Source organism: Hemicordylus capensis, chromosome 4 (genome assembly GCF_027244095.1).
Source record: "Hemicordylus capensis ecotype Gifberg chromosome 4, rHemCap1.1.pri, whole genome shotgun sequence".
In the NCBI taxonomy this organism is placed as follows: domain Eukaryota; kingdom Metazoa; phylum Chordata; class Lepidosauria; order Squamata; family Cordylidae; genus Hemicordylus; species Hemicordylus capensis.
Window position 1 is genome coordinate 209,066,394 of NC_069660.1, and position 25,691 is coordinate 209,092,084.

General features: G+C 45.7%; 2 protein-coding genes across 10 annotated transcripts in view; one reads left to right on the forward strand and one right to left on the reverse strand.

Moving 5' to 3' along the window:
• Positions 1-330: 330 nt before the first annotated feature.
• On the reverse strand, positions 331-13,791 carry LOC128323379 (magnetosome-associated protein MamJ-like). 4 transcript variants are annotated; one of them, XM_053246384.1, is made up of 6 exons: positions 13,744-13,791; positions 4,464-4,487; positions 3,703-3,731; positions 1,929-2,492; positions 1,614-1,832; positions 331-649 (listed from the first exon to the last, which is right to left on the reverse strand). In XM_053246384.1, exons 4-6 carry the CDS (start codon positions 2,443-2,445, stop codon positions 462-464), a joined length of 924 nt encoding a protein of 307 aa, XP_053102359.1. In that variant the 5' UTR covers positions 2,446-2,492; positions 3,703-3,731; positions 4,464-4,487; positions 13,744-13,791; the 3' UTR covers positions 331-461. The 4 variants fall into 4 exon arrangements, with proteins under 4 accessions (XP_053102359.1, XP_053102358.1, XP_053102356.1 ...); XM_053246383.1 differs by lacking the exon at positions 13,744-13,791 and adding an exon at positions 11,345-11,476; XM_053246381.1 differs by lacking the exon at positions 13,744-13,791 and adding an exon at positions 7,218-7,394.
• The window catches only part of LY86 (lymphocyte antigen 86), a 37,385-nt gene continuing 25,440 nt past the window's right edge, over positions 13,747-25,691 (forward strand). For all 6 annotated transcript variants that reach the window (XR_008306239.1, XM_053246389.1, XM_053246388.1 and 3 more), the window contains exon 1: positions 13,747-13,877. Coding sequence is in view for 5 of the 6 variants with exons in the window: in XM_053246389.1 (XP_053102364.1) it covers positions 13,757-13,877 (121 nt within the window). In the remaining variant the exon portion in view is untranslated. The remainder of the gene's footprint in view (positions 13,878-25,691) is intronic.

The following is a 25,691-nucleotide window of genomic DNA, read 5'->3' on the forward strand; positions in this document are numbered from 1 at the left end:
TAGTCAAACAGCAGCTGGAGGGCTGGTGTTGTACAGCCCTGCCCTAAATCAAGCTTCCCCTTCTGCATCACCACTCCATCCTTTTCCACAAGAGGCAGATCCCTCTTCAGGGCCAAAATCAGGACTCCTAGCCATACATATTGGGGCAGACAAGCTCTGTATAAGCCTCCTGGCAAGGAGCAGTCTATCTTGAGCTACCTCTTGAACCTCTCAGAACATCTCTGGGCCCCAAGAAGACTGACCATAGAGCCTTTTCTGTGGCTGGGTTTGACCCAAAGACACTTTTACCCAACTCTGCCCAAAGAATATTCAAAGTAAGACAACTTTATTTTCTTTTAAATCAACTTTTTATTTTTAAGCAGTAAATATGCATGCTCTATTGCTGTTTTATCTCTACATCCTATCCTATTAAAACAAATGTTTAATATTTTTAAAATAAATAGGCAGCATTTTATTGCTACCTATGGATGAAGCACTGTCTGGTTTTCGTCTTCCTCTTTTTCCTCCTCAACATCCAGCTCCCTTGGAGGAACCAGGATCCCAATAGTGGCTTCCACCCTTGTCAGTCTGCTCTGCAGTCTTCGGAGGTCTCCCCTCAGTGCCTTGAGGTTTTGCAAACATCCCTGGCAGATGCGGAGGTGTCTTTGGCCTTGAAGGAAAGAAAACAAACAGGGTCAAGGGGCCTGTCCTCCACAATACCAGTCCCTGCACTGACTTCTAGTCCCTTTCCATGCCCAGCACGGACTTCCCATCTCTACCTTGAAAACCCTCCATGGCTATGCCCCACCCTGTCCCTCTGCACTGATCCTCCCCCCTCCCCCAACTTGCACCCCGTCAGGTTGGTTTTTGCTCCTTCAGCTTCTGTCTTCAGCCACCTGGAGGTCTCCTGCTCTCTAAAACTACTTTCTCTTCTCCCTCGCTGACCCTTGGGTCTGGAACCGCCACTCATGTGGGCCCACATCTCTCTCCTATCCTTCCAATGCAACCCACCTCCTCTGGGCAGCTTTTGGCTTAATGCCTCAGCAGAGGCAGCTCCATCAGCTTGAACTGAATGCCCCTTATGCTTTCCTTCTCTTCCTCACTTCTCTCTCCAAAGCCAAACTTTAGACTGTATGCTCCTGGTGGCCGGGAACTTTTGCCCATGTACACTTACGATGCTATAAGGAGGATTATGATAAGCACAATTGTATGTCATCCTCCTTGGTTTCTTGTTTCAGCCCAGCTTGAACTCAAAAGGGCTGATGTTAGCATTCATATTATTAGCATTCATGAATTTAATATTCACATTCTGCTCTTCCTCAAGCAGCTCAGGGAGGTATACATGGTTATTTTTTCCCTCCTAACAACCCTAAAAGTTAAGTTAGACTGCGGGACAAGTGATTGGCCCAAAGTCACCCAGCGAGGTTCATGGCTGGATGAGAATTCAAACCCGGGTCTCCCTGGTCCTAAGGAGGTACAGTTGAAATACATACATATCGTTCGCCCGCTTGTCCAACCTCAACTTCCCTCTCCTTCCTCTATTGCTTGCCCATCTCTGTTTTTAGACTATAAGTGTTTTAGATTGGAAAACAACAATGAGGATGGAAAAGAGGTGCTGCCTCTGTGAGACTTACGGTCATTCAGCTGATGGAACTGCAAATCCATCAAACTCTCCAGGATTTCTTTTACATTGCTGAGTTCCAGCTCTACAGGACGTGGGGAAGAAGGAGGAGGGGAAGAGGGATGCAGGAGGAAAGAAGAGGTGGAGGTAGAGGGTGGGATGGAGCCAACTTCCAGTGAGGCAGAAGATGATAATGAACTGGACCCAGGGGAGCGGAGACATGAAGCAGGGCCTTCAGGAACATATGCAAGAGAGAAGAAGCAACAGGGGGTCAGACGCAAACGCTGGCATACTACCTCACCCGCCATCACTTGCCCTCACTGCTCACCATGAGAAGCTGGAAGGGATCCTGGCACTGAAGTTGCCTCATTGAGTTCTCCCTCCAGAATATCACTGTGGATGCAAGGTTCTGGAAGGGATCTTGGCACCGACGTTTCCTCAGTGAGCTCTTGCTCCATAATACCAGTGGGGACGTGAGGTTCTGGAAGGGATCCTGGCACCGACGTTTCCTCATTGTGCTCTTCCTCCAGAATATCTGTGGGGACGCGAGGTTCTGGAAGGGATCCTGGCACCGACGTCTCCTCATTGAGCTCTTGCTCCAGAATATCAGTGGGGACATGAGGTTTTGGAAGGGATCCTGGCACCGACGTTCCCTCATTGAGCTCTTCCTCCAGAATATCTGTGGGGACGCGAGGTTCTGGAAGGGATCCTAGCACTGAGGTTTCCTCATTGAGCTCTTTCCCCAGAATGTCAGTGGGGACATGAAGTTCTGGAAGGGGTCCTGGCACCAAGTTTGCCTCATTGGGCTCTTGCCCCAGAGGGTCCCCCAGAACATGGTGCAACATGGGTCCCCCAGGACATGGAGCAACATGGGTCAGATTTCTGGGATGACCTGAAAAAGAGGAAATAAAGCAGGAATCTGGAAATGAGGATGGCCCATAGCCCTGATAGAAATTGCCTCCCCTTTCTGCCTAGGTTAACCAGTGCAGCCTGGGATTGTGGGTGAGGTGGTCCACCCAAGGAAACAAGCAAGGGATGAAGAGGAATATATTGCATAGCACTGGCAAGACAGCCCTCACCAACTACGCTTCAGAAGGGAGTGCAATGGCCAGGCTCTATCTGCTGAACATACCAATGCAGCTGCCTTCTACCAAGTCATACCCCTGGCTCACTTTGCCCTACTCTGGCTGACAGCCGCTCTTGGGCAGAAGCCTTTCCCTGGCTAGCTAAGATCCTTTAACAGAAGATGAAGAAGACTCAACCCAAGACCTTGTGCATGCAAAGCACCTGTTCCACTACTGGACTATGGACTCTCCCATACCTGTGAGGAAAGAGGCTTCTCCTTTGAGCAGAGTGGGAGCTGACGGTTCACATGGACTAAACAATGCATTTGCCCTCTGGCTGAAGCAACAACCCCCAGTTACAGCCTTTTGACCTATGTGCGGGGGTAGGGGTGGGGTTTGAAAATCTGCCTGAATGCCATAAGTGGGAAGCATAGCTATGATCTGAGGAATGCAGGCCCAGCTCCGAGGGGCAGAAAACTGGGGTCAGAGAAAGAAAGAGTCTCTTTGGACTGATCTCAGAGCTCATTGGCCAGGAAATGTTGCCCTTGTTTGCAGGTGATCCTCCATTTCCAACCTAACCCATGTAATTGTCAAAAAAAGAGATGCTTTGGAAACAAGATACCAGCATTCTTTAGCTTCCTCTTCTCCAAGGCAGGGGGAACAAGGCCCAGAAGATGTCTTGGGGCTGGGTGTGGGCAAAAGGTTCTTGCAGGGCTTTTCCAGAAGTGCACCACCTCCAAGGGAGAATTACCAAACCTGCCTGCCTGCTGCCACAGCCCTTTCCCCATCTTCTCCTAGAAGGGAGGGTATCCAGATGTGACTTGCCCAGGCCCCCTGGTCTCCTCCAACACTTTTGGCTGCAACAAGTGCCAGCAGCAAAGGATAGAGGTGCATGAACCTGCCCTCCTGCCATTCATCCATCAGATGGACGTCTGCCTATCTCTCTCCATTGTCAAAGTGAAACAGGTCTCCAAGGAGACACTCCCTGGGGGGTTGAGGAGCCCTGAGAAGAAGCATGCACTCTCGTCATCCACTTACCAGTCTGTGCCCCCTCTTCATCTTCATCCCTGCAGAGATAAGGAGAAACATTCTTAGTAGCGAATCACAGGAAATTGAGGCGTCCCCCCAGTAATCCGAGGGGGTGCTGTGCCATCCCAAGCATGCCCTCACCCATAATCCTCCTAGAAGGCCCTGCTAATTTTGGATGATTCAATACTTGGGAGCAGTGGAAGTAATTGCTATTGAAAGTCACTCACTACATTTTGCTCAGATTGTTTTCACTTGGGGATTGACTGGTTGACAGGGCAGGGGGCAGACCCACTCTCGTAGTTTATAGATATGAGGCCAGCTTTCCCACCCCTCTCCAGAGAAGATTTTCAACTTTTTAAAAAGCCCCCCCCCCAAAAAAGGGGGACACTTCAGCTAAAAGAACATACATACGGTTTTGGTTTTTAAAATTTTAATAAGAGGGTTTAAATTTGTGACAACTCGAATCCCCACCTGTATTTTCCCCAGACTATGGGAAACACCTATATCGGGCAGCAGCAATATAGGAAGATGCTGAAAGGCATCATCTCACACTGTGCGGGAGATGGCAATGGTAAACCCCTCCTGTATTCTACCAAAGGCAACCACAGAACTCTGTGGTCACCAGGAGTTGACACCGACTCGATGGCACACTTTTACCTGGGTTTGGGCTATGTCTGAACAACCCCCACCCCCTCTACCCCCATCCCTTTAGCTGGCCACACCAGAGCCAAAAGCATTAAGAGGAGTCAAGAGGGAAAAAAGCAACTCACTTTGGTTCTGCCTCTGGGTGAGACCTATGGGAACATGAAAGAAGAAAAGGTTAGGCATGTTTTTGGAAATAACATGGGGGTTGGGGGGGGCAGCTTTTGAAGTCAGCTTCGACTGGTGGGCAGGATTCCTCCACCCCCCAAAAAACCCCCAAGTGGGCCCACAGGGGCCAGCCAGTAACTCCTGGGTGCTACAGTTTCACAGGTCTAGGACCTGTAAGCTTAAGAAATACAGTGGAAATCAGCCCAGCAAGTGACCTTCGAGGGCCACCTGCATTTCAAGGAGAAGCTGTGTGGTATGAATACTGGTGGTGAACTTGTGACCACTGAAGTTCACATAGGGAGCACAATGGCATGTAAAACAATGGAAGGGCATCTTTAAAAACCAAGTCCAGGCAGCCATTAGATTTTGCTTCCCCATCATGCCAGAGACTTACCTACAGTTCACCCATGACCAGCAGCCACCCATCCTGACAGCTAAGATGATAAGCTGATGATAAACGGACAGCCAAAGACAGCCAACTTATCAAAGATGCTGCAGCTTATCTAGAATGCTGCCAAGTGAGCCTCCTGCAGAATCCTCGCAGGTCTCCAAGGGGAACCATGACGGCAGAATTCTGTGGCTGATTGTGAGATCACAAGATCAGTTACTGGCCACGCTGGTTCTGGTTTGAATCCAAACACTGTCTTGGTTGTGCAGCTCAAAGTGTCAAAGCACCAGGGGAGGGTCACCCCTGTCCTGCCCTCCCTGCTCCCCACATGTTTCCCACCTAATCACTTGCTGAAGTCCCTTAGCTAGGAAATCCCTCTACATCACATTTAGCACTAAGGCCCGTCTCTGTTCAGAATACACAAAAAAGAAAGCCAATTAACTTGTGGAACTAGGTGTGGTGATGATCCCTGGCTTAGATGGGTTTGAAAGGGGGTTAGAAACATTCATGGAGGAGGAGAGGCCCCTCTGTGGCGTCATGCATGCTCTTTCCATCCTTCTCCAAACCCTATGGCTCCTGCTTGCGAATGTGCAGAGCCTCCCCGACTCTTAGGAATTGCATCATCACTGTAGGGTGCATCTCCCATTTTTTCCTATGGGAGAAGTGCCCTGTAGGATGCACACAATTCTTAAGAGCCACCAAGAAGCCTTTGTGCAGCCAACATCCATGGGGCTTGGAGAAGAACAGAAGAGCTGTGCATGCCCCACTCTTCCATCAGCTGGACACTGTGTTAGTAGGAAACAAGTATTAGAAATCTGTTCTCATATTCAGCACAGATTTGGATCAATTATCTTGAGCAGCTTGTGTGTCCACAAATCTTTTATATAAAGGAAGACATCTAGAGGCGTCTGTCTACCACTAGCAGTAATGTGGCTCTTGCTTGAGTGAAAGGATGTTGCACACTGTTGTTACATTAAGAAAGCAAGCTCCATCCCAGAGTTGTTCTTGTCTTAGTGAAAGGTGTTGTGCAACCAGTTCCATTACTTCTTTCACAAGCTCCTCTGTCACACCACAAGCGGTCTTCTTCCACCAGTGGTTGTACAACATTACACTCCTTCCTACTTTGGATTCAACTTCTCCTTTCAAGTCATCAGGAGCTTGTATGGTCAAAGTCATAAATGGAAGCAGGTCATAAAAAGTCATAAATAGAGGCTGTGAGTCATCAGTGACAACCACACACTGATGTACAGATGATCTTCAAGATCCAGCCACAAGACTGGGAGCAGCTTACGGCTGCCCTCTTGTGGGAGAAAGGAAAGAGATGCAGCCAGCTGCTACAAATAATAGGATTATGCAGAGGTTAAATGTTTGGGTTTGGGGATTCAGGGAGTTGCTGCCTACCTTCCATCCCTGCTCTTGCCACGATCCCCTGTCACTTCGCTCCAGTCCTTGGTGCTGCTCTATACGTCTTTAACTATCCCCTGCTTCCTCCACTACCGTAGCCACCATGTTAATTTTGTGTTTATGTTCATAGAATAAAATGGCGATCATATGTACACAAATGTGGGGGCAAGGTCTGTGTTTGAGCAATGGCCTTTTTTTTTTTTTTTGGTCATATGACAGTGCATCTGCCCAATATATTAAAAATAGTAGCCCACTGTCAGTGACAGTGTTAAAAGGCCAATATTAGGTGGAAAGAGCAGCAGCAGCAAATGGTGAGAACAACTGGCAGGTGACTGTCTCTGAACATGTTTTCTAAATGCAGGTCAGATACCTAATTTAGCTTCATTTTGCTAAAGCAAAGCCAGCCACAACACTGCAGTAAACAACCACCTCCATCAGAAACACAGGACACTGCCTTCTGCTAAGAAGGCAGACCATTGGTCCATCTAGCTTAATCTACACTGACTGGCAGCAGCTCTCCAAGATTTCAGGCAAGAGTTTCTGCCAGACCTACCTGGAGGTTTTCCTCACCTGGCTTTTAGTTCACATCTCCTCCAGAATAGAGGGGGTGCTTTCACATACTGGCCAAATTTACCCCAAAGTCCCTGAGAGCTATTGGGGAGAAGTTCACACACAATTCGGCTTTTTCATTGTGCGTTAGAATGTAGCCTGATTTAGATCCAGGGTAAAAACATCCACTTTTTGCATCACGTTTTTTGGGCAACTTTGAACTCAAAGTAAAGCCTCTCAGTAAACCCGCAGTAAAGCCTGCTGTCTGGGAAAGGGGGTGAACCTGGGGCCTAATGCACACAAGCAGATGCTCTACCACTGAGTTACGGCCGCATCCCCACAAGGGGCATATCATACAGGAGACAATGCTCACATGCAGTCATCCATCCAAATGCAAACTGGGACAGATCCTGCTTAGCAATCGAGACAATTCATGCTTGCTACCACAAGACCAGCTCTCCGCTCCAAATTTGTTTTGCTGTCACCGTTATACAAAGCTCTCTTTAAAAAAAAGAAAAAAAAGTACAGTTTCACATTGATCCATGTTTGTATATCTCAGTGCTGTTGCATTGGCAGAGAAATACCATCTAGTCCACCTGGTATAGCCATGAAGGGGTAGTAGGAGGGATTCATATATCGGCATGGAGCCATTGTGATGTTGATTCCAATATCTGCTAAACACAATGAATTGCCAAACAGCTGCTCCAGCTCATGAACACAAAGTCAAGAAGACGTGTAAAAGAGACAGACTTCTGACATAATGAGGCCCACAGAGTAAACAGCAAGCTAGGGTCTGTTTTCTTGCCTAACCGAAGCCTGTTTACCAGAGTGAAGCAGCACCACATGGTTCCACTTTCATACATCTCATAAAGGTAGACCACAAACTTGCTGGAAGGGGCAGCACGGACAGAGCAGAGCCTTGTCCTTCTGCTTCCCTAATTGTTGTGTGTTGCACAAGAAATTTCTGCAGCAAGAGTGAAGGAGAAGTCAGAGAGGAAGAGATGGGAGGGAGGGAAGGGAAGGGTCTGAGGAAGAAAAAGAAGGAAGTGGAGATAGAAGTGGGGAGGAGGGGAGATGAAATACAGAAGATGAAAGGTCTGGAAGGAGGCAGAGGGTGCAAAAGTGATAAATTAAGGAATATAAGATTAAAAGTTATCAATAGGTCCAACAGATTAGAATTAGAGGCAAGGTCTGGCTCTCTGAAGGACTGAAGGTCATTCTAGTAGAAAATGTATGTAAATTGTGTAGTGCCTTTCCCCAGTTAGGATTGCTCCAACATAGCCTGTGAAAACCAAGGAAGAGAACGACAAAGGGCTCTATTTGTATTTGTACTATCATAGCTGCATCAGTTGCTGTCAGTTTGAGCAGACTGTGACAAACCGAGTGACTTGAAGGTCACAATTTCATGTTGACACTGATCGCAACGCCTTTGCCTCTGGAGCAATGGAGGTTGCGAAGCTGCTGTCTTTCATTCAAAGTGGCAGCCAAAAACAAGCACCAGTTGTGGTTAAGTGCCACTGAAGAGGAACATTTCAATGCTCACTGTTTCCTCCAGACATCCCAGTCCAAGCCAGGCTGCATGACAAACAGCGCCTTCGACCATAACATGACCTTGGATTGACCATCACTTGTAAGCAGGGTCTTCCCATGAAGTACAGCTTCCAACTAGGTCAGTGGGACTTCCTCTCTAATAGAATGCTTAGGATTGCGCTTGATTTGGAAGTGGATCCAGCAGATATTTTTATTGCGATGTGGTTTAAAAAGAAAGCTTTGTCTCAGTGTTAAGTAATGGTCAGTTTTAAATGTATACCCATGTCAATGGTTTTGCCATGAGGGAATATTGGCAACTGTTTCCCTTTGTTTTTCTATCTGAGAAAGGTGGAGACCCTACCTGAGAACATGTTACTCTTACTGACTGAATATGTGTGAATTCTCATATGGGGCTAAGAGGCCAGCCGCCAAGGAATGGGTAAAATTGACTTTGCAAGCTAACATTCAAATTCAACTTGCACGTAATTCTCAGCTGGAGCCGCAGTTTACTTTTTGTCAATATTAAATACAGTGCACTCCCCACCAGTGCCAGACACTGCTTCTCCATCACATTCCCTTGGATAATTGCTCTTGCTTTAACCAGACGTTGCTATCGGATAGTTTGATCAATTGTTTGATCAAACCAGACAGATCTATGGTCCCTCTATCCCTTTCCTGGGCCAGTGTACGTGTTCTGCACCATAGCTCAGCTCCTTATGTGCTGCCACGGAGCTGCCACTTGCTTCTCGCATGCCTTGTTCTAATGCGCACACATAGCAAAGCAATATGAAGAGTGAGGTATTTCTTATTTGTTCCCTTTGCTGCAGCAGAGGTGGCGAGACACATCCTTACAGGGAACTCTGAGGATGGGAATTTGCTGAAAGTCCCTCCAGGCTTGAAAGGGTGAAGCTAATCAACAGAGCAAGTGAAAGCTTCACCAGATGCTGCATCTGTCGGGTCATAAAATATTGCATGTACTTCTTCATTGGTGTGGCCCTCATATAACAGAATCTCTAACCCCTGCTAACTTGGCAAAGAGGCACCTTTTAACGTGGTGATTCTCTTTTATTTAGCAGGGGGAGAGTAACTGGCCCTATCCACCCCCAGCACAGAACCTCCAGTCACTGTTGCTGGTGTCTATCTTATGTTTCTTTTTAGATTGTGAGCCCTTTGGGGACAGGGAGCCATCTTATTTATTTATTTATTATTTCTCTGTGTAAACCACCCTGAGCCATTTTTGGAAGGGCGGTATAGAAATCAAATTTATTATTATTATTATTATAACTTATCCAGCACCGCAAATTGTTGCACTCCAATGTTCCCCTTTGGTGCTCCTGTCTTTTTATAGATCAGGTTTGTGATCACTTTTAGATTTTCAGCTATTTTAGAGCCAGCCTCTCCAATATGGACTAGCAGGCCACTGTTGTACCTGGCAAGAAGTGTGGTTCACGAGGCAGTTGGTGACACAGCTGGTAGACTGCTTGCTCTGCATTTCCCCACCTTTCTGGACTGCTCACTCTGCGTCCCCTGGTCGTGCTGCCATATATGTCCTTTTGCTTTTCCAGAGCTGCAGTTTTGCATCTTTTTTTAAAAAAAAAATCTTATTTTTGTGTTTTTATGAAAGCACAACTGCAGCAATAAAAATGTTTTTCTATCTCTGTTTTTGTGCAGCAATAAAAAACATATTTTAAAAAGTAATTTTTGCTTTTGCATTCAACACATGCCCGCCATGGTCATGCTGCCTGCACAGAGCTTGCCGAGCAGAGGAGGACCCCACTGGCTCCCTGAGCAGCAGGGGCAGCTGCAGTTAGGACCACTGCTGGGGTGAATTCAAGTAACCAATTCTAAGACCCAATTGCCAGCTGCCCTTTTCCTATTAGGACCCGCCTTTCGCTCACATTGCCCCACCCCTCCATAGCCTTGGTCTTTCCAGTACATAATCCGCTCCGAAGCCCATCTTTCCTTTTCTTTTGAAATGTATTTCACAAAACCATTTTCATTTCTGATTTTGAACAAGTGTGTTAATAAAACTAAAATTAAAAGAATGAAGAAGTGATTTGAATTAAGGAAACATGTAATTAACGGGCCAAGTGCCAATGAGCAAGAAAAGAATTCTGTTCAAGAAAAGAATAAATCAAAAAGGCAAATGCTGGGAAAAGCAGGAGTGGCTTTCTCCCAAGCAATACATCAGCTCAAATTTAGGGGTGGGATGGAGCAGGGCAACATGTTTCTTCAAACCCTCCCCCAAGTTTATCTTAATATCACGAAACGGAAACAGTAAACTGCTGCTTCTCCTTCTTTGCAACATCTCCCAATATAGCACCATAAGGTAAAGAAGCATGAACTAATTAACTAAGCAGTCCCCTACCTTCTGGCACTAAACTGAGAGGCACTCACAATACTGGAAGGTAGAGGGTGTCCCTAAGTTGCCAAGACAGCACAAGGAGGCTCACCCATTCCCACACAACAGGCAAACTTCACCCATATTCATTGGACACATGTAGATACATAAACAACATTAGCAAAAGGGTGATCCAACTAAAAAAAAAATCTGTAAAGTCAATGCTGACCCCAGGCAACTACATTAGTCCAATGTTGTAGAGCTGGCCTTGGAATAAAGGACCAACCAAAACACTATTGATCAGGCAAAGACCCAAGCCTGACCCAAAAGCATGTCTTTTAGCCAGATCAGCTTAGGGAAAACCAAAGAGCTGATCCTGACAGAAGCCCCATTTTATCCCACAAAACATGTGGAATATAGTAACTCACTGTGGAACAAAATGCAGTCTGTATTTGCTCAGATACTCTCTTATTACTTCACATATTCCAAAGTTCACCCTGTTATTTAGAACAATGGCTGAAGCTTGAGTCTTAAAAAGTTAAAAGATAATTCCCCACAGCCATGTTTCACCACCCAATAACTTTCTTTCAGTTTCCCTTAGGAATTAAATTCACTAGACTAGAACCTACTAGTGATCTTGTCTGGTCAGTTTGACATTCCATTGACTTAGGGAAATGGCTGCAATCAGAAATTAAGAAAACATTGGGCTGGTTCAGACATCATGCAATGAGAAGAAGAAGAAGAAAAGACCAGTGTTAAGGTTCATAAACAATCCAAAAAGAACCCAGGCTCATATGCTTTAAAATTTATAATAGTAAGAATAAAGGTATATTAAAATTACCATAAAAGCTGTGACTAAATCATTCCAACACAGTCATAAGAAATAACTACAATGAACTATATGCACACCAAAATAGATTAATACAGCAAGAGTGTAATAATTCAAAAACCATAATATAAAACACAAAGAAGCTGTGAGCTACTCTTTAGAGTTCAGAAAACTGAGAGAGGCCTTCCTAGGATTGAAGTTCTATTGTTGGGTGCTTTATTTAGGTGTATATTGTGAACAAATGCACTGAAACCACTGAAGGCAGCCAATAGTACTGGCCAAAATGCATTTGGCTATTAAACGTTATTGACAACTAAGTTTTGTGATGATGCATAAAATATAGGACTACAAGGACTTAACTTTTTGATAATGAATACATCATCTACCTGAAGGACACTTGCATTCACCTTGGCTATCACACACTAACTATATCAACGCAAATAACACTGATAGCTGTCAGGCTCCACATGAGATCTCTGAGCCTCAGGCAGGCACACTCCCCCCTCCCATCCCTGTGGAGGTTCCAATTTCTACCTAGGGTAAAATAAGCCAAGATTGATTGTGATGTCAGAATCAACTAAGCTTGATTTATACGAACTTACCTCAAATATGCTGAGATTTGAAGTCAAGGTTTGATCTCAGCATATATAAAGTAAGTAGGCTAATATAAATTGAGATTGCGGGCAGTTTGGACATCACAACCAATCTGGTTTATTTTACCCTGGATAGGAAGTGGACCCTTGCACAGGGATGGGAGGGAGAGAGCACATGTCCAAAGCTCAGAGATGCCATACAGAGCCTGACTTTAACTGAGGTTCTGTGTGATATTTGAACTGGTCCATAGAGAACACCAGTGTTTTTCCTGTGAACTGGTGTTTCTTCCCTGCACCTCTGTTCATGTTCATACAGTTATCAGCCTATGGATGTTGCATTTGGACTTATGCTGGAGTAGTGCTAAGGGACAAGTTGCTTTCTTCCTCCTGAAGTTGACAATGCTAAGTTGAAAAAATAAACATCAATACGTCTTTTAAACTGGGATTTTTCCACAGTATTGATGGACCTTTTGTGTGCTCGCTTCTGAAGTCATTTTGACTCCGGTGTGCTGTTGTAATAAGAAATATGGAATATTTCTAAAGCATCTAAAATACTGAATGTTTCAGAAGTGTCTGAAGCCTTTGCTTTGAATTAGCAGTGACAACTTTTTAATATTATGTTATTTTACACATAACTGTCCTTTCCCTTCAGTATCCTCAAAAGGCACTGAGATTTTTCCACTAGGGATGTGCACAAACCGTGGTTCAAGCACTGGTTCAGCACTGTGGGGAGCAGGAGCTTTAAGAAAGAGGAGAGACCTGCTCTCTGCCACCCCATGCAGCTTTCTGCTGGGATGGTGCTCGTCCCAAGAACCCCTGCACAGTACCAGGATGCACATGGTGTCTGCCCATGCATGAGTGCCATTTGCGTGGTCAGCATGGTGTTGCTGACCATGCAAATGGCACCCACACATGCACAAACACCATGTGCTTGCTGGCAGCATGCAGGGGTACTTGGGATGAGTGCCACCCCAACAGGAAGCTGCATGGGTTAGCAGAGAGCAGATAAGGAGGTGTTCTCCACTTTCTTAAAGTTCCCGCTTCTCACTCCGCTGGAAGAGCCACCCCTGCAGGACTGTACTCCAAAGATAGTCCTTTGCACATAGCTGAATCCATGCCTTCTCATACAGAATTACAAAATGGCATCATCACATCTGGGGGAGGCAGAGGAAATTCTAAGACACGGACCAAATCTCTGGTTCAGCATCTGGTAGGATTAGTTGGGCTTTTCTTGTAATCTGATCTAGGAGTACTGCAGCAATAAAGCACAAAGATGTTAGAGGCTGGTGGACAGGGAAAGAGGAAGTAGAATTAAAGTTTCTCTCTCTAGAATATTGAAAACATAGAATTGACACTTTTGTGAGTTAAGCATTCTTGGGTCCTTTATTATTAGCACAAGCAGAAATCTTAGATAGAGAAACACCATCTCTGAGGAGCCATTTGCTCACCTTTCACACCTTTTCAAGGCATATAAACTCCTCCTGGATTATTTATGCAGGCAGTTGGATGTACTAACTTAAAGAGTTGTCATCGTTACTGAAAAGAGGAAGTAGGCAAACTAACTCTTCAAACAGCAATTACAAGGAAGAGACACAATTATACAGACCTTCTTCAACAGCATGAAGACATTTAAGGGTGCTTCTCTCATCATTTTGCTGATTTATACCAGCACCAGCATCAGATGGCCTCTGCACACAGTTTGCAAGAATGATCATTTGGAACTCTATTACAGAAGTTGCGGTGAGGTCTTCAATGTTTCATTTAATTGTTCTGTAATAGGACATTGTTTTAATATTCATAGAGAATGGGCAATTGTAGTGTACTGGATTGCTTGCTACACAATCCAGACCAGTGATTCTCAAACTTGGGTCCTCAGGTGTTATTGGACTTCAACTCCCATAATCCCCAACCAAAGGCCACTGAGGCTGGGGATTATGGGAGTTGAAGTCCAATAACACCTGAGGACCCAAGTTTGAGAATTCCTGATTCAGACCCTTGTTCTCACATTTAAACCTTTCCATGTTCAGTCATAAAGCATACTGGGTGACTTTGAAAAAGTCACTTCCCCAGTCACAAGATCTGTGAGGCTATGTGCGTGGGTCTCTTGCAGGTGGAAAGGTCATCCTTGTCAGTGGAGACACCTGATCTACCAATGGATTATGGGACCAGTGGCTGTGAGTGTGAATTGTTTGCTTCCACTGAAATCAATGGAGCAGCCATTCTGGAATATATGGAAAATCCATATATTCATCAGAATTCCTATGCTCAGAATACATCACTGGATTGAGGCAATTATTTTGCAACATAAACTGCTTCCATGGGATATTGGGTAGTTTAAATTAGAGAATATATAAGTGTGTGTGTGTGTGTGTGTGTATACACGAAATATATAAGTTCTATAAACTTGATCAATCATAATTATGACAATAGATTACATATAACAAAGGAAGAAAATCTTCAGTTTATCCCTTATCCCAGTTTAACATGAACTTGGATTTTCAATGCATTTCAGTTCACACAATTACTGGCCCAAACATACAAAGTGGGCAGCAGTGTGCCAAGAGTGCACCCGCTCTGATATCACCACTAAAGGATGTCCTGACATTTGTCAGGGAGTCCTTAAGTCGTGTGTGGGTGCTGTTCATTTGAATGGCCCCTAAACATGTGCTCCAATATCTTGTTTAGGGGCCATTAGGGGATGAACAGCCCCTACAAATGATTGAAGGGCACCTTAACAGGACATGAGGATGTTCTTCAGTGACGTCAGGACAGGTGCGCTCCTGGCGTGTCAGCACCCCCTTCACATGTTTGGGCTGATGTTCATGTGAACTGGCCCACAATGTGGATAAACCTAAAACAAACTCTAATCTGGCGAAAAACAACAGAGAAAGAGGACAGGACTAATAAGAACTCATCTAAACACTTGAAAAAAAATTGGAACAGAAAGTTGTGGTTTTTTAAAAAAAAATCTTATCGTCTAAAACATCGCCTTTATCTTCTACAAATTATTATGTTAAAAAAGACAGGGGAAATAATTGACTCTGTATTTGTATGTGTGTTTCTCCCGAGAAAGGTTTTTGGCCCTAGCAGGGCAACATTTGCCTTCTCCCTTCACCCACCACCTCACTCAGACTGACATGAGGTTTAATGTGATACTCGGAAGGAATCATGTTGTCAAAAGCTGTCACCGTGCTCAGCCATGCAGCGGCTGCACATAGTGGCGGCATTTCCCATGGACCGTGAGCTTGTTTGTTCTTCAAATCTGCCAAAAAAAGAAAAGGAACCAGCAGCTCTGAAATGAATGAGAATGAACCCGCTCGGTGGTGCTTCTTTTTCAACTCGGCAGCTTTGTTGGCCTTGCGCCTCCCATGTTGCACTTTACAACTGGGACAGAGGGAATTAGCTTCATAGACATCTCATTCAGATGAGGCACGTGACGTGAAAAATGATTAATGGCACACGAAAACCCGAGCGTTTGTTTTTCCAATTCATCCAAATACAAAGGCTGCCCCCGTGGGGCTCTCTCCCTCCCCTGAAGCTCAGGCACAGCTTTACACATCCATTAAAATAACACCAGCGAGGGGCATGAGTAAATAAATATTTGGAACCAAGTCCTTTACCAGGCAGCTCCAAGGAGACAAAGCCAGCTTTCAGGTATTATAGGTGGATCCCTGACGTCAGGAAAATGGAATCAGAGCACAAAGGAAGCAAGGCTTACCTTGTCCCTTATTTTCAGAAGGAAAAGCACATTTGGCTGACACGTCTCAAGTTAGACCATTGGTCAATCTAGCCCATGAACGTCACATGACTCAAAAGGTCTCAGGCAAACACTGCTACCAGAGATTTTGTTAACTAGAGATACCAAGGACTGAATCAGAACCTTCTGTAGGCAAAGCATGCATATATTCTATCACTGAGCTAAACCATTGCTCCATGATTTTGCCGACTCTCTCTGTCTGAAAGAAACCGTGCAAAAAGTGGATACTCAGGGGCCATGAAAAATGCCAATAGTTGCAGAAACACTGCTAGTACTGCATAAATTAACCAAAGATCTATATGGAGGAAAAAAGCAAGACACGTATGTCCATATAACAATCCTTGAGATGCTATATTATAAGTCAAGGGTTAATGAATAACAATACCAATCAGTAATCTAGAAAAACTAGAAAAAGTAGCAATAATCTAGCAGATAAATCTGCACATGCATATAACCAAGTATTACAACTCAATGAATAAATCAAATGTCATAACAAGGAATTATTTTTTTTTGCCGACTCTCTCTGTCTAGCAGTGTCTCACCACGGTTTCAGGCAGAGTTCTTTCCCAGCTCTGCCTTCTTAGATCCTTTAACTGGAGCGTTTTGACACAGGGCTGTTACTGAGCATCTCCTTCGGAAGAGAGTGTGTGTGTTCACAGACCAGCCAGACTTACCCCAACATCCATTCGAGATCTTTGGAAGCACCCCACACACAAATTGGGCTTTGTCTTCCGAAGTCTAGCTTGTCTCGATGTATTTCCGGGTTTTTTAGATCCTGGTTTTAAGTGGGTTTTTCTTAAAACACTGCAGTAAATGCCAAGGAGAGGCACTGACTGGAGTATTTACATAATCATTAACATGACAAAAGAAAAGCACTCTTTAGGAATGCAAATAGAACTGCCTTGCCTAGATATGAAGAGTGGAAAACTCAGTTTTCAGGAAGCAAACTCTAGTTCTAGTTACAAAACCTCTGTGTATGCTCAGGCTGACTTTTTTGAACAATATTAGTCACACCACACATGTGTTGGGGAAAAGGGAAGAAATCTGTTCATGTATACAAATACATGTCTAGGACACAGGATTTTGAAGACAAGATTGTGTTCCTCTCCATAGAGCTCCCAAACACACTCTCCTCCACCGCCATTGGCTAGAAGGGAAACATGGGGGCATGCAATGTAAACCTGCCCAAAAAGAAAACCCAAGAGCAGAAGGGAGAGACTGCTTCCCTCATGCCGCGAGTGTATTTCAAAGTGGTTTCGCTCAACATTTACCCCAAGAGCTTGAAGCTATGTGTGGGAAAGCTCCTGGAGATGCCAAGTATTGAACCTGGGACCTTCAGAACGTAATTTACCAATGAACAATGGCCCCAGCCTTAAACAAGAGGTACACCCTATCCAGGGGAATTGAACCCCAATCTCCCACATGATGGGCAAAGAGGTGAATTACCATACAAGAAGAGATTTTGGCCAATATACTAACCAAAAATGTGCACATTAGCACATCTTGCACAAAAGCAAAATGCCAGGGCTTCTCAAACTTAGGTCCCCAAATGTTGTTGGACTATAATTCTCATCATAACTTACTTCCTTTATAGGAAAAGAGAGGAGAGCTGGTCTTGTGATAGCAAGCATGACTTGTCTCATTAGCTAAGCAGAGTCTGCCCTGGTTGCATATGAAAGGGAGACCTGAAGTGTGAGCACTGGAAGATATTCCCCTCAGGGGATGGAGCTGCTCTGGGAAGAGCATCTAGGTTCCATGTTCCATCTCTGGCATCTCCAACATAGGGCTGAGGGAGATTCCTGCCTGCAACCTTGGAGAAGCTTCTGCCAGTCTGTGAAGACAATAGTGAGCTAGATAGACCAATGGTCCTACTCAGTATATGGCAGCTTCCTATGTTCCTTTTGGCCATTGTGGCTAGGGGTGATGGGTAGGGATGTGCACGGACCTGTTCAGCGCTCCGTTCTAGGAGCACTGAACCGGTTTCGTCAACCAGCATTTAATCAGGTTCGGGGGGGGTTCTTTAAGGGGCAGGGGAGGTGCCGTTGTGCCTACCTGCCAGTCCCCGCCCCGCTACTTTCCCCTCACTGGCGCTCTTGCAAATAGTAGGCACACAGGGCTGCAGACTGGTCATCGTCACCACGCAAATGGTTGACATGCACACACCTCCCTGCCACTTAAAGAAATACACACACACACCATCCCAGGAGGGGCTTCTCCCAGTATGTGCACAGAACCAGTTCCATGCACATCCCTAGTGATGCAAGTTGTTGCCTAACAATTTCTGGAGAAGCAGTTTTGAGAAGCCCTGCAATAAGCTAAGCTCACTGTGATGGAAACCCAGCATGAGAGCTGTTTTTTACAGTTGGAAGTGAAGGACTCTGCACTGTCTCATGTCTCAATGACAGAGGGGGGCAGACTAGTGAGTCAGAGGAGTAGAGGGGTCAAGACATTGGTCATTCCTCCTCTCTACTGCTCTGACACTATCCCTTTGGTATGTAGATTGCTACTCTCAGGAACTTACTTACTTCCTGCCACTTTCTCTTCTCTTTCTTCTCCCTTGAAACACACACGCTCCTTTCTCCCTGCACCATGTGTGCAGAGATTCAGAAACCATCCCTCTGCATCCAGCTAGCTAGACTGATTAGAGATCCTATCTCTCCACTTTACTATCTAGAATGGAGTTCACCAATAAAGACTCCTTATATTGTTTTGAAACTATGAACTGGCTCCAAGTTTCTTTTACTCTCAGCATACACGCATGCCTAGGCAGGCTCCGCTGTGTTTTGCCTCTGTGCACTCTGTTGTAATAGAAGGGTATCTCTTACCAGAGAGAATTCCCAACATTTACAAGCTAAGCACTGTTTGCCAGTTTAAAGAAATCTCCTCCTGCAATTCCATTCCTCCTTAAAGTCAGCAGACAAGAATAAATAAAAGTAAGGTCTCTGAATATGCTGCAATTTAATATTCAATAAATAGAGCAACACTTGCCCTTGAGTTGTTACACCAACTATTTCCAGCTCTCTCTTTTAATTTAAAAAAAAAAAATCTTGTGTACTCAAAGAATTACTTTGACTGTTTACTTGGAAGTGCATCTCACTAAAATCCATGTGGCGTACTTCTGAGTAATTATGTTTAAGGCCTGGGCTATATTTGTTTTAAGAAGTGTTTGCTAGCCCTGTACAGTACAGTATATCACAGGGTTTATTACTTTATCAAATGAATGTATTCCACTAAATTTCACCTGTGGACATGATCATTAATCGCAACAACTTGAGGGGGGTAGTGTGGATTGGGGCCATAGTAGAGGGGGTGAGAGCTAGACTCCCCACTTCCCTCCTCACACACTGTGGCCCTGCTCCAAATCAGCCTTTGGCAAACTGTCATTCATGGGCCCTCTTTGACCTGGGTGGGCCCTGAGATATTGGCTTTGCCACCATCACATGAAGGCTATGAGCACAGAGTTGGTCTCAGGGTTCAGCACTGACGCCTACTGAGGCACCCCCCCTAGGGTTCCCTGTAGCTGCCAGATGATGCCAGTTCTAGATGGCAGCCCTGATTGGTAGACCTTCTTCCCTGGATTTCTCTGCTGGAGCCCCGTCCCTCCCTCAGGGACAGGTTGAGGTATCGGCAGCCCCTCCTTCTTGCCACTGCTGGCACCCACTCACTTACCCAGAGAGTCACCAGGGACTCAACAGATTTACGGAGAGGCTTTACTGCAAACTTAAAGTTGTCCCAAAAGACCAATACAAATAGTGGATTTTTTAAAACTCCAGATATAAATGGGGCTACACTGTAACACGCAGTGAAAAACCCAAACTGTGTGTGAACTGCTCCCCGATAACTAGCAGGGACTTCTGGCTCAATCTGGCCAAGATGTGAACGTACCCCTCCATTCCAGAGGAGATGTGAGTTAAAGGGCTTTAAAAGCCCCGTGTGAAAAAAATCCAGGTGGTAAATGTCACCGTCATCACTGTTCACCCACCAGTGAAGTCTACAAGCAAGTGTTGGGGGATGACAACAATGTTTGGTCATTGACCGTAAATAAAAAATAACTAACAAGGAGGATCATCAAGGAGTTCTAGTTGATGATGATAGGCAATTTGGGTGCACTAGGACCTTGGCTGTCACCTGAGGACACCAGCACCCGATGCCAGCCCCTGCCCACAATGAAAAATGCAAGACCACCCCTAGTGGGCTCCATGATTGAGCAGGGATTTGGATTGGCACCTCTCCAGTCCATATCCATCTCTCAGGGTGCTACATCACCCTGTCTCTCACAAATGATTTCTATCATACAGCATATGATTAAGAAGATTAGGAAATCTTCTAGCGTTCTAGTTTTATTTGTGTCAAATTAGCAGGAAGAGAGGGTTTTCTTTTTTATAAATCCACCACCACCACCACCACCACATTCCTACCAGGATGGGATGAAAGGATTCCTCCCGCTGTTTTCCAGCACAGCCCAACTCCCACCCTCTTTCTCTCCTGCAAGATCTCTGTGACAGATTAAACCAGGCTCATCAGCCATGGCGACACAACTCAAGAAGAAAAAATAAACCCAGGAGCCAGTCCATTTCAGATTTGTCTTTCCCAGAGGTTGTGGGCTTAGATTAAACTCTGTCATTTAACATGAAGCATAACCGTGGCTATTTCCAGAAATCAACACCGTGGCAGCAAGAAGAAAAATATCCATAGGCTTCAAGGTACTACAACAGCTCCCCAGAGCACGCTTAAGGAGAGTCGGCAATAAAGACAGATTAGGCGCCAGATGCTTTTACAGATCATGCGAGGCACAAATCAGAGCCTGTCAATACAGAACAACTTATAAAGCACTCAGAACCCTGACACACAGGCCAGCCCCAGCCTGGACCTGTTCTTCAGGCAGACCAGGCAGGGCAGCTTCCTCTCCCTTCGTATTCCCCCAAGCCACTCAGTTATATCTGCATCAAGGAAGGCCAAGGGCCCTTCAGCAAGGAGGGGAAACAAGGTTTAAAGGTTTGCTGTTGTGGCCAAATGGAAACATGCATTAAGAGCTTTGCCCGTGGTGATTATTGTATTCCTTGTAACTGCAATAGAGATATTGACTCTACAGATAAGTCACCTTTTGTTTATTTTTAAGCAAAAGGGATTGTCTTCGGCCCACTGAGTGATTTAGAACAATAACCAGACGGCACAGTTTCCAGCTATCTCTGTGTTCTGATCTGTGCTCCTGCTAAGTCATAGGAACATAGGAAGCTGCCATATGCTGAGTTGGACCATTGGTCCATCTAGCTCAGTATTGTCTACCCAGACTGGCAGCGGCTTCTCCAGGCTGCAGGCAGGAGTCCCTCTCAGCCCGATTTTGGAGATGCAAGGGAGGGAACTTGGAACCTTCTGCTCTTCCCAGAACAGCTCCATCCCCTAAGGGGAATATCTTACAGTGCTCCCATGTAGTCTCCCATTCATATGCAACCAGGGCAGACCCTGCTTAGCTAAGGGGACAAGTCGTGCTTGCTATCACCAGACCTGCTCCCCTCTCCAAAGTCTTTTCTTTATTATTTAAGTGCATATGCTACGTTTCTTCAAAAAATGATCTTGTGGCTACCATAATGAAAAGCCATACCCAACAACATGGTAAAACCAACACAATACACATTATAACCAACTCACAGAGAGATAGCAGAAAATCAGCATCAGCCAGCAGGCCAGCAATACTAGAGACAGCTCATCTCATCCCATCTCATCAAAAGCTCGGCGAGAGTCTGGCACAGACACTTCCTGGGCCCTCACCAGCCCCAGCCCCTGGTGCTGCCAGCCAGGCAATGTGCATCCAGCAGCAGTTTTCCACTGTCTCTTCAACACCAAGCATGTCCACTTTGTCACATCCCAAAATGAGAGAGAGAACATGCTGGAGAAACCAGCTGCTGAAGCTGCTGCTGGATGCATGTTGCCTGGTCTGGCCTACAACAGGCAACAGTGGTATGGACCAGAAAGTGGAGCTGGAGCAGGGGGGAAGGGGCAGCTTTGAGGTCAGTGAGGTGGGTGAGCATGGCCGGTGAGTGGGGGGAAAGCTAAAAGCTAAGAGACGGGCAGCAGAACCAAGACAAGGTGGTGGGAGCAGGCAGATAGGGTGATGCCTGCAGTGGAGGACTGGGTGCCAGCACCCGCAACCCCTTGGAACACTCACCACCTGAGACCATTGCCTTGCGTGGTCTTATGAAAGAGCCACAGCTGACCAGCTGCAGAATGCCCCGTGACAAGGAAGAGGTGGCAGCAAAGGACTGGGCAACCAGTGGCTTTAGCATGTGGTGCGCTGTCCATGAACTATTGTCACCTGGACATTAAAAAGAGAGCTCGAAGCACGTTCCGGAGCCATGAAACTCTTTTTAATATATACCCGTTTGCATCCTATGACAAGGCCTTGCAGACATTCAGGAGGGACTCTGTGCATTCAACAAACATGGGGCGGGGAGGCAGCATCATGTTTGCAGGCCCCACCCCCTCTTCATACTGTATTTACCTGAATCTATCTGAAGACTAGAGTTTTTCCAAGTCCTTTAATATTAGAAATCAGGAAAGAAAAAGGAAAGATCGTGCTGTCGACTCCTGGTGACCTGGAGTCGGTGTCGACTCCTGGTGACCTGGTGACCACATAGCCATGTGGTTTTCTTGGTAGGGGGTCATCTTAAATTCAGAGTCTGCTTCCCAGGCGTGTAACAACAATCGGACAAGGGGAGACAGTTGTCTGGGGGCCCCACTGCCTGGAGGGGCCCCCCAGAGGCACCTCACGTGACTCCCCATTGCCCCCTGCCCAGCCCCAAGGCCCCTCAGCCACTTGCCCTGTTCGCCGTCTCTCCAGCTTGTTCTCCTGGCCAGCAATCGAGCAGCAGACAAGCTGCAAAGAGCTCCTTTTCTCCCGCCTCTCAGCTGATCGGCGGGTGGGCGGGGCTTCCACGGAGGCCTCCTGTAGGCCACAGTGAAGCCTGAACTCCAGTAGGGCCCAAGCCAGCCAGGAAGGAGGAGGCAGCCAGAGTGGCCACCACTGTTCTCTGCAGCAGAAGACCCCCTGCTGCCAGGTAGAGTGTGAACTCCTTTTTGTGGTTACCTTCCCCCCACCCCGCCCCAGATATATAGGCATCTGCTTGCCATAGGGCTTTGATATGGGGGGGAGGGACTGAGAAATATTTATTTTTAAACAGCTTGGAAATTTTGCTGGCTTAAAAAAAACTATCTAAAAAGTCCTATAAGTGGCTTGTTTCATGGCAGAAAATTACTAAAACTTCTGGAAGAAACAGTATTATATTTATTTTATTCATTCATTCATTCATTTATAAATGCACTTATGTTCAAGTTGTTTTGCAACCCAGAAGGTCTGAGTGAGAACTGTGAAGCAAGTCTTGTGCTTTTATTTTATTTTATTTTTCTTGTGTGTGAACTGCTCCCCAATAACTTGCAGGGACTTCAGGGTAAATCTGGCCAACATGTGAATGCAGCACCTCTATTCCAGAGGAGATGTGTGTCAAAGGGCTTTAAAAGCCTCCTGTGAAAAACCTCCTGGAATCAAACTTGACTGAATTTGTTCAGAATTCTGAGAAAACAAACATAGGCTCACCCTGCATGGTTGAAAGTCTCCTTTGCTAATCTGCAGCAAGGGGGCCATTTTAATCATTCATCTTTCTAGTGTGTTCTAGGCATTAAAAGTAAAACAAATGTATAGTACTCAATGTATATCACTATATATTGTGACGTGTGCGTGTGTGTATTCAGTGAAATGTATTTCCAGGCAGCATACTTATTTTGGAATATCAGACTTAAATCCTTGGGGGCCTGGGGTGTGCGGAGGCCCTGGACTTTGAGTGGGGGGGGGGGGCATTTTAAAATCTTGTGTCTGGGCCCATTCCAACCTTGCTACGCCCCTGCTGCTTCCTTTCAGGTAAATACAATAGAACCTATATTTGACCTGTATTTTTTTTAAAGGGAGTCCTCTTAAATTCAGAGTCATCTTCAATTCGGGTACATATGGTATGTGTGTTCCATAATTTATCTGTGATATACTGTGTAAGCTACCTGTCGCTTCAACTGAGGACCCTGCAAAGGCCCTAATCACTGAGAGAGGAAGCACACATGGAAGCACACAGGAGACATGCAAGAGGGAATGCATGCATGACACTGTACTGCTCACTAGTAAATTTTTGCAGACGTAAGAGTGAAATGTGGTTTGATTTAGGGGGGAAACAGGGTTTCAGCAATAAGAATTTTGGGAAACACTGTTGGGGTAATGTTTCTTAAACAGACATGACAGAAATAAGAGAACATTTAAACTGTGAAATTTAATATGCTTTCTGTCATCATTTTTTCACCCAGGCCTTTGCAAAGATTAGATAATTTCTTACTAAGCACGTGGCAAGCACTATGCTAAATGCTAAAAATTACTCTTTTGTGTGTTCACTTCCAGTTCCTCTCCTGCTCTGCTATTTTAGTGTGAGGCCGATTAAAATGAGCTAAAATAATTCACTGCCATGCCATTGTTTGACTGCTCCCCAAAGTGCAATATGAAAAGGCCAAAGGTATCAATGTGCTCAGTGGAAATGGGGGTGGGCTGGGGGGGAGGTTCCTCCATAGAAATGCACGAACTCAGCGAGATCAATGCCTAGAAACTCATGCTATTAATCTGCTGGATTCGGATTTCACAGACATAATTTAAAGCAATAGTATATAAGGAGAGTATCAGATAACTGTCCAGAAATATTGATCCAAAATGTGCATGTGCGTTAAGAGGAAGTTGGTGGGAGAGGGGGAAATGGTACCATTCTAAGACATAATGTTTTCATGAATGATTTCCAAATCTTAGGTCTTGTACTTCCTGTGTTATGAGACCATCAGACCCCTCATTCTTTGGGACATTCTCCTTCTGGAAAAGGCCTACCTGGCTCAGGGTGTGAAAGAGATAGATAGGAAGGCAGCAGTTCTTAAAGCATAGATTGAACAGCTTCTAGAAATAAGTCTCTATCAGGTTGCTCCTTACACTTCGAGATCCTTGAGCAATATGGCTGAAGCCATTTCTGATGAAGCATCAAGGCACAGCACTGTGCACTGGAGAAACTACAGCATAAACCACTCCATGGACTTGTGTCAAAACCCATGCCCTGGGCAAAGAGGGCTGCATGAGGCACAAGGGGAAGGTGCTGCTGAGTCTGTGACTGGGGCTATTACTAAGGCTAGAGAGCAAGGTCAGGCAAGGCAGCAAACAGGGTAAATGGAGACTCGTCTGGAGCAAAGCAGGCATCAGGAATTGGAGAGGAAGGCGGCGGCTGCTGCTGCTGCTGCTGAATCAAGGAGCAGGCTTCCATCCAGAGAGCTCCTCAGCTTGAGCTGTTGTACCAGCAAGGATCAAGATACAAGAAAAGGACTGATATAGGAGATAGAGGCTCCTCCCTTTCCTGGCGTTAGCTTGGCCTTGACCCAAAACACTTGCTTCCCCCACCTCCTGAGGAGGCCCACTGGAAAGGCAGCCGTGGGCAACCAGGCAGGCACTCTTATGCCCATTCTGGATGTTGGTCCAGATCTGGCACCGCCTTTGTTCTTGAGATCCTGGGTGCGATTAGGGAGGTTGAAGTTGGGGGCATCAGATCCCCTGAGATCTCAGGCTCCTCCTGTGGGGCCTACTTTGGCTGTCACTGCAAGATCATAGTCATTACTAGGGGCTCCTGTATGGATTAGTTTTTCCTCCTCATCAGTGGAGGCTTCACCCGAGTCAAAGTCAGCAGGTGTGCAGACAGAGTTGCTACTTGAGGAACAACTCCTCACTTAACATTGCG

Coding starts and splice junctions, on each gene's coding strand:
- LOC128323379 (XM_053246381.1), bottom strand. Junction 2,493..3,702: donor TGAAGAGGGGGCACAGACTG/GTAAGTGGATGA, acceptor CCTCTTTTTCAG/GTCATCCCAGAAATCTGACC. Junction 1,833..1,928: donor ATCCCTTCCAGCTTCTCATG/GTGAGCAGTGAG, acceptor ATGTTCCTGAAG/GCCCTGCTTCATGTCTCCGC.